The 7,357-nt window shown below is 31.2% G+C and overlaps 2 protein-coding genes across 6 annotated transcripts; one reads left to right on the top strand and one right to left on the bottom strand.

Moving 5' to 3' along the window:
• The first annotated feature begins 1,949 nt into the window (after positions 1-1,949).
• Positions 1,950-4,007, top strand: LOC137814674 (MATH domain and coiled-coil domain-containing protein At3g58270-like). Of its 4 annotated transcripts, none has more exons than XM_068617535.1 (4): positions 1,950-2,097; positions 2,233-2,377; positions 2,547-2,701; positions 2,915-4,007. In XM_068617535.1, the coding sequence occupies exons 2-4, from the start codon at positions 2,238-2,240 to the stop codon at positions 3,763-3,765; spliced, it is 1,146 nt and encodes a 381-aa protein (XP_068473636.1). In that variant the 5' UTR covers positions 1,950-2,097; positions 2,233-2,237; the 3' UTR covers positions 3,766-4,007. The 4 variants fall into 4 exon arrangements, with proteins under 4 accessions (XP_068473636.1, XP_068473638.1, XP_068473635.1 ...); XM_068617537.1 differs by having other exon boundaries at positions 1,965-2,097; positions 2,233-2,367; XM_068617534.1 differs by having other exon boundaries at positions 2,000-2,144.
• Positions 4,008-4,409: 402 nt separating this feature from the next.
• LOC137814672 (uncharacterized) lies at positions 4,410-7,294 on the bottom strand. Of its 2 annotated transcripts, none has more exons than XR_011081668.1 (9): positions 7,106-7,294; positions 6,825-7,025; positions 6,592-6,739; positions 6,191-6,261; positions 5,936-5,963; positions 5,754-5,833; positions 5,553-5,659; positions 4,955-5,079; positions 4,410-4,796 (listed from the first exon to the last, which is right to left on the bottom strand). XR_011081668.1 is itself a non-coding variant. In XM_068617533.1 (9 exons), the coding sequence occupies exons 1-9, from the start codon at positions 7,251-7,253 to the stop codon at positions 4,702-4,704; spliced, it is 978 nt and encodes a 325-aa protein (XP_068473634.1). In that variant the 5' UTR covers positions 7,254-7,289; the 3' UTR covers positions 4,410-4,701. The 2 variants fall into 2 exon arrangements, 1 of the variants encoding a protein (XP_068473634.1); XM_068617533.1 differs by having other exon boundaries at positions 4,955-5,054; positions 7,106-7,289.
• Between the last annotated feature and the right edge of the window lie 63 nt (positions 7,295-7,357).

Genomic DNA, 7,357 nt, shown 5'->3' with positions numbered 1-7,357 from the left:
TTTTGTTGTGCTTTGATTTTTTTTTCCCCTTTTAATTTTTTCTTGAACATGTTTATACACAGATAATGCTTCTAATGCTAGTGGGTGAGCCCGTAAAACTTGTATCCGTTTCTAAATTATTAAAAAACAACTTAATTAATTTGATCATGGATTAAAAAAACAAGACCTGACGACAATGGTTTAATTTATGGAAAAAAAAAATGTTTGTTATGCTAGCTAAGAACTTAGTTTCAATAATTCTTTTTTATCTAGTTAATCACAATCGATATTTAGGGTCCGTGAGACAAAAATTTTGTAACGTTCTTTTTCATATAGTTGTGATTTTTTTTTTAAAATCTATTAATAGATCATATACATAAATATGATAAAATATTTTCTATATGATTAATTATGTATATACATAATTTATTAGGTAAACGCAATAGAATATATAATAAATTTTTATTATATTTACAAATATAATCATTATTTTTTATATAATTAATTCTTATTATTAATTTATTTATATTTATATTATAATGAAATAAATATAATTAATTATATAATATAACATAATAAAAATAAAATAATTACTGTTAAAATAATAATAAATTTAATAAAATAATAAAATATTAATAAAGTAAAAAAATTTAAAATTCTAATAATAAATTTATAAAGTAATAGTAATTGTACGATAATTATAAAATAAAAGCATGAGTAATAAACAATAATAATAAAAATTTAAATAAACTTAAACAATAGTAATAATAGCAATAAAATTTAAATTATTAACTAATAATAAATTTCTAATTTTTATTATTAATTAAAATTAATTTATAATAATAAAAATAACTTTATTATTTTTTATATATTTATTATATCTATCAAATTTCTCAAAAACTTTCCTTGTTATCTTTGCTTTAATCAACAATCTCACTTTCATTTTTGTTTTCCTTCTTTCTTTCACTTTTCCAATATTATCTCTCAATTCAAACATTGATAAAAAATTAACAATATATGACTTTTATAGGGAATGATGTAAGATATATTGAAAATTAAGATCGAATGTGTCCATAATAGTTTTGAGCAATTTAACTTTTAGAGAAAAGTTGAACTATATAAATTAGCTTTAATTTGTTAAAACTAACATTTTATTTTATTTTATAATTTTGTTTAAAACTTTAGCTGATTCTAAACTAAGGACATAACTGTAATTAGTCAATTTGGTTGATTGACATTCTGCATCTTGCACCGTTGACTGAAATTTCAGAGTCTTATTATAGGTTGCAATTTCAGGATGTTTTAAAAAATGAAAACTACTATCAATCAAATAAATTTGCCACTCAATATTCTATACCAGACAATAAATTTAGTAGAGAAGTTGACTCATGAAGAAAATCTAATTTTAGGTGAGACATCAGTTTCATCACTAAAAGACTAATGAGATATTTCAATAAAAAGACTCAAATTCAGAAAATATTGAGTTTTAAACCGATACACAGTATTTTTTTAAAAAACTAAAAAACCTTTTTGAAATTTAACTTAAAATATACAATTTAAATTTGCAAATAAAATGCACGAAATATAAATTATAAAGAAATTTAAAGGTGCATGCATGGCTGAAATTAAATTCATCATGAAATAAATTATCATCTAAATTTTTTTTTTCAACTCATTGTCCTACTTTAATTTTAAAAAGGATCAAAAAGAGTAAAAATGTATGATTGATAAATTGAATGAAATTATTATATATCCTGTTGAATGTTTAAATGAGTTGCATATATATATATATATATATATATTTTGTTGCTGTTGTTATTCAATATATTATTTGTGCTGTTTTTTTTCTTGTGGAGTAAGAAATTTCACTCGGTGCTCATTTGAGTATATTATTGGCAATGGTCTTTTCAAACTATTATTTATATGTCTCTGAAATTTTCTTTTGAAGACAAAAGGGTTGACTTGACTTCACATACATGATTCCATTCTTACTTCTTCTCCCTTTTTTCTCCTTTGGGTTATTCCCTTTTCTCATATGCATAACCCATCAGAACCAGTTTTGGTCATAAAATATTTTTCTGCAGTGTCAGAGTTTACATTCCACTTCAAATTTCAATGGTTTAAGACTTTCACTTCTCTGCACACTTCTTCTCTCTGTGCTTTTGGTGCTTGTCAAGTCAACCCTTTTATTGTTTTCCATCTTCACTTCAACAGTTTTCACCACTTTGTGTGTTTATCTTTTTGTAATGGCAGCTTAGATGTCGCTAGCCACTAGAATGGACAAACAGAAGGGAACTGGTATTGATTTTGAGACATTCACGTGGAAGATTGAAAACTTCTCAAAACAGAACAGGAAGAAACTACAATCCAAGGCCTTCCGAATTCAAGGTTATAAATGGTACTGTCAAATGGATTTTGAAGCCTCAAGTTCTGTGCTATTTACTTTTAGATGGCTCTAAGCTTAATAAAGATGCAATTATGTTAAGATTACTCTTTCTTGCTTTGAACTTAATTTTAGTTTTTAGTTTTCATTATTAACTATGTTATTCCTCTTAATTACCTTTCAGGCGTATTCGTTTGTATCCATTAATGAAAAATGTTGATCATTTCTCGTTATATTTGATGGTTGCGGATTCTTTACCACCTTACGGATGGAGCAGAGATGCATATTTTAAGTTGTCTCTGCTTAATCAATTGGATGGCGATAAGTCAGTTGTAAAGGGTAATTGTTACTTGATTTTATCTTGCAATGATGCTGTTGATACACATGGTAGTGATGGTTTCGTGGTAGAAATTAACATTAATCATTACCACTTTGAGCATTTTTAAGTTCCAAACTTCGAGGAAGCTGTTTAGTCAAACATAGGACACATTTAGATGTTCTGTGTTCAGCTTTTGTTAGTTTGTCCTGAACCAATTGTAGTGATATTTTCAGAGACTCGGCAGAAGTTCAATGGTGGATATCGTAGCTGGGGTTCATTTTTCGTGAACCTAAGTGTCTTCCATGACTCAAAGCAAGGCTATCTTGTGAATGACACATGCATCATTGAAGCTCGTCTCTGTGTCTCTGATCTTAGTACTGTTGAAGCTAACAATTTGAACGCAGTCACTCCAATTAGCTACGCTATGTCGGGTGATCAAGCAAGAAGAAATTCAGAATCCACACAGAAGGAAGATGATAAAGAAACAGAAACAGAAACATCAGATGAGAGTGAGACACATAGTTGGAGCCCCTGTGGGTCTAGTCAAACAGAAGGGGAAGTTCAAAGTTTAGATTTGACACTAAAAGACCTTCTAGATTTGGGGAGTTTAGGGAAAGAAGAAGCAGCTTTTGTTCCACTGTTGGAAGAGGCATGCATATGGCATCCTTCCCTGATAAGGAGCCAGAGGAAAAGTTCTAGATGGTTCAAACTATGGGCATTCACATCATTAGGTCAGGTTCTACATTTACTCAAGACAAGTAAAGCGAAGGATATGAATGAAGATGCATGCAATCGCCTTCATGGTTTATGGGAGGAACTTGTTAAACATTCTGGATTTCAGTTGTCTTGGTTGGAGCCTTATGTTGAATCTGCATTGGGTATGAAAGCTCATTTGGAAAAAACAGAAGAGGTGAACAAACTGAAAGACAGTGTGGTTGCTTTGGAGATCAAAATGAAGAAGCTGAGGGGAGAATTGGAAGCTGCAGAAGCTGAGTTTGAGGTAACAAGGAGGGCCTTGGTTGAGGCCAAAAAAGGTTTCATAGAGTTGGATTTTAATGCTGTATTAGGTTATGCTATGTTTTAGACAAAGTGTGGGATTAACAATAATTAGGGACTTTAGGTTCCTAGTAAAACCCTCAAATATTCCCTCAAACTTAGATTCTTTAGGTGGCTTTTGAAACCAATCTTCATTCTAAAGATATTTTTGTGAAACATTTTCTCATAAACCCTGTTGGTAGATACACTAGTACTAGATTATCTATGTTCTATCTATCTCCTTACAAACTATGGTGCCTCTAATGTATATACTGAAAACTTTTTTGCTTACCCCATTTTTCACATTAAAATCTTGCATGATGATTAGTAGTTATTATATAAAAATACTCAATCACCCTAAGGTATTGATCATGAGTATCTATGTTTTATTTGTAAATAAGAATTTCCAATTAAGGGGTTAACTTACCTCTTTATTTATATTATAATCCAGAATCAACTATTTTAGGATTTAAACTTCTTTACCAATTATCCCTTTTAATCAATTTTTCAAAATTAATTTTCAATTTATTTTAAAAGATAGAGTTTATAGAAATAAATACCTTTATATCACAATTTAAATAGTGTTAGATAATCAAAATTAATTTTTTATTAATTTTAATAATAAAAAACATTGTGTCACGTGAAAACTGAAATACAAGTATAAAAAAATTGCTGTAAATAATGTTGAAGTAGTAAAATAAAAATTCCTCCCATGAAATATATTATAAATTAGAGTACATGTAATTTTATAGTTTGTCCAAGCATGTGGGTTGTAGCACAGATGTCATAGCCTCAAATCAAATACAAGAGGATGGAACATAGAAAGAATTATGAAAGTACAGGATGCCTAACACTAAGAACAATTGCTAACTATATATGCAGTTATTTGCTGTGTTCGAATTTCGGTTCCGTGCTTCTTGCAATATGAATGACAACGAAAAGGTGAATTAGGATATGAAAAACAGTTCTCCATTGGATCTCGTATCTACAATACTCTGTACGATAGTATACCATCAATAGTCTCAACAACCAATCGGTTCATGCGCACGAAAAGTAGCAAATATGATCTTGTTTTAGGCCCTGAATAAACAGATAGCAGCACATTTGAGGTCATACGTTTGATTAAAAGATGACAGAGAGAGATCTTGCACGAGAATAAATCACAAGCAACAAAAATTGCTGTTTTCCATTTGTCGAATCAGAAAAATATAAGAGCATGGATGATACAGTAAGACTACCTAATTCAAATGAGGGAATTTCATCTTGGTGGAAGTAGCTACATCCATTGGTCTTCTTGCTTAGGCTTGAATTAATCTTGTCAACAGCTCCAAGTAGATCCTAGTAGCATAGGTTAGGTACATAACTGAATCAAACCTTAGACCTTAGTATTTTGTCACAATGTCTAGAATCTAAAAGCCGTATATGCTTAAAAAATTAAAACTATATGATACAGTAAAATAAAGTAGCATCTTGTTCTCATCAGAAAAGCACCAAGAAATATGCCAAGATACTTGATGTCTTGGAACTTCAACATGACTAATTTCAGTTATATGTTTAAAACAATAACTAACATTTGTAAGTAAGTTGTTTTTTCCTTGAAAAAAATAAGCTAATTTTATGAATATGAATATTTGTATGTCATGATTATTTTCCAACAACTTTTTTCCAAGTTTTAAACATACATTTTTTTACTTTTTAATATGTAAACAATATTTTTTATCCAAGTAAAATTAATTATTTTAAACAACAAATTTATTTTAAAAAATGTTCTAATGATAATCCATTACAACAATAATTTTTGCAGTTATCTCAAAAGCACCGCATAAAATACCTCACCTCCCATGACGCTAGACCCTTCATGTAAGCAGGAAGACATTCAAATTCGCTCTTCAATATCTGTAACCTGGGACTCGGAACTTCAGCTGACTTTAAATTATCATTCTCTGACACAAAAAATTATTTGGGGTAAAAAAAACTGATAAAAAAACTCCATATGCTGAAACTTAAACCACTTGAAACAGGAAATTATTCAATTACGGATAGGTAAGACCCTGCTTCCTTCAGATGCCACCATTATATGCGCAACAGGTTGATTTTGTTGCCTAAATTCTTGTAATCTGTTCATCCATAGCTTGGGGAATGAGAATCGTGTAGGAACTATCAATAGAAATGCAGAAAATCCCACAACAGCTAAATGATATCCATAATTTTGAACTTACTTCTCAGGTTCATGTGATGCTAAATCACCTGCAAGCGTAGATGAAAAAATAGTGGTAAAAAAATGGAATTAGCAACGCACAATTAATTTGAGAAGCTAAGGTTAGTTTTCATGTAATCAACAATATGACCAGTACTGTTACTGGGAAAAATGGATAAACCTTAACAAACAAAAAAACTTGCAACTAATTAAAAGCTGGGAATGGAATCCTCCTAAATGAACAAGCATGCTTATGGAGACAAGTGGCATTCACTACCTTCAGATGCTAAGGTGGCTAGATATGCATCTGACAGCCCAAACTTTTTCAAACTCAAAGATTCATCAAGTCTGAAGAGAATTAAGGGATGTAAAAAGCAATTATCATAAACTGATCAATGACTACACTAAACCATTATCATATTAATAGTTAACATTGTTCAGAGCCTTAGACACAAATTTCTGGAAATAAAAGTACCAAATAAATAATAATGAATGAAAAATTGAAAAGACAATCGCAAGTGATTCCGAGCCAAAAATCAATCTAATTACAGTACTTCATCTCATTCTAATAAAACCCTTTTCTTCTGTATTTTCATTCCATGTAAAATCTATTTAGAAGCTGAAAATCGTATTAACTTGAGATTTAGTGGAAGAAAATAAATGAGGCATAAAGGATACAGAGCATCTTCTTCGAAACTTTTGAAGCTATGATCAGCCACGGAGAGTGATCCATAGAAAGAAGACGGACTATCCAATTTGTCTTCCGGATCTTGATGTTGCGTATCCTCGGCTTCATCCTCCTCCTCCTCCTCCTCAATATCCGGAACTGAATCAAGAACATAAAAGTTAACAAGAACAGAGAATTATGAAGCAGAAAAAGGTTATATTAGGGGATTTTGTTTTGGAAGTACCGGGAGTGTAACCGAAGCTCTGGAGACGCTCTTGGAGTTGAAGCAGATCGGAGTGGTTCTTCTTGTACAGTTCGCTGCAATGACCTAGGAGCTCTTCGAAAGAGACAGTGCCGAAGGACATGGAATCGAGCATATCCAGGTCGGCGGTGGCGGTGGATACGCGGCGATTGAGGCATTGCATGAAGATAGACGACGCGGAATCTGTTACGATGATGGAAGAATTTGAATTGAATTTGCTGAGCAAGCAGACACGGGAATTAGAAAAAGAGAGAGAAGAGTACCGAGAGGAATAGGTCGGCGATCGATGGATTGCTTGAGGGCATCGGAAGAGGAGTGAAGGTGGTTGCAGAAAGCAGCCAATCCGTTGCAGAAGCTGAAGATCGGATCCTCCGCCATCGTCTTCTTCCTCTCTCCCAATTGCGTTTCCATTTCCACTTTGCACCTGTCATTTCGAATTTTTCACTTCAAAAACAATTAGGCGGGATATCTTTTTATAATTACGTTTTATAATATATTTGATATTTAATTAACAT

The sequence above is a fragment of the Phaseolus vulgaris genome, chromosome 1 (genome assembly GCF_000499845.2).
Source record: "Phaseolus vulgaris cultivar G19833 chromosome 1, P. vulgaris v2.0, whole genome shotgun sequence".
NCBI lineage: Eukaryota > Viridiplantae > Streptophyta > Magnoliopsida > Fabales > Fabaceae > Phaseolus > Phaseolus vulgaris.
The sequence above is the reverse complement of the archived record's forward strand: the minus strand, read 5'-3'. Positions and strand labels throughout refer to the sequence as shown.

What these genes read in the sequence shown, in the direction of transcription:
- LOC137814672 (XM_068617533.1), bottom strand. Translation starts at nt 7,253, where the DNA reads ATGGAAACGCAATTGGGAGAGAGGAAGAAGACGATGGCGGAGGATCCG. An exon ending in GCATCACATGAACCTGAGAA is followed by an intron (nt 5,834 to 5,935) that starts GTAAGTTCAAAA and finishes ATGGATGAACAG; the next exon opens with ATTACAAGAATTTAGGCAAC. An exon ending in AGGGTCTAGCGTCATGGGAG is followed by an intron (nt 5,055 to 5,552) that starts GTGAGGTATTTT and finishes CTATGCTACTAG; the next exon opens with GATCTACTTGGAGCTGTTGA.
- LOC137814674 (XM_068617535.1), top strand. Translation starts at nt 2,238, where the DNA reads ATGTCGCTAGCCACTAGAATGGACAAACAGAAGGGAACTGGTATTGAT. An exon ending in CGAATTCAAGGTTATAAATG is followed by an intron (nt 2,378 to 2,546) that starts GTACTGTCAAAT and finishes ATTACCTTTCAG; the next exon opens with GCGTATTCGTTTGTATCCAT. An exon ending in CGATAAGTCAGTTGTAAAGG is followed by an intron (nt 2,702 to 2,914) that starts GTAATTGTTACT and finishes TGATATTTTCAG; the next exon opens with AGACTCGGCAGAAGTTCAAT.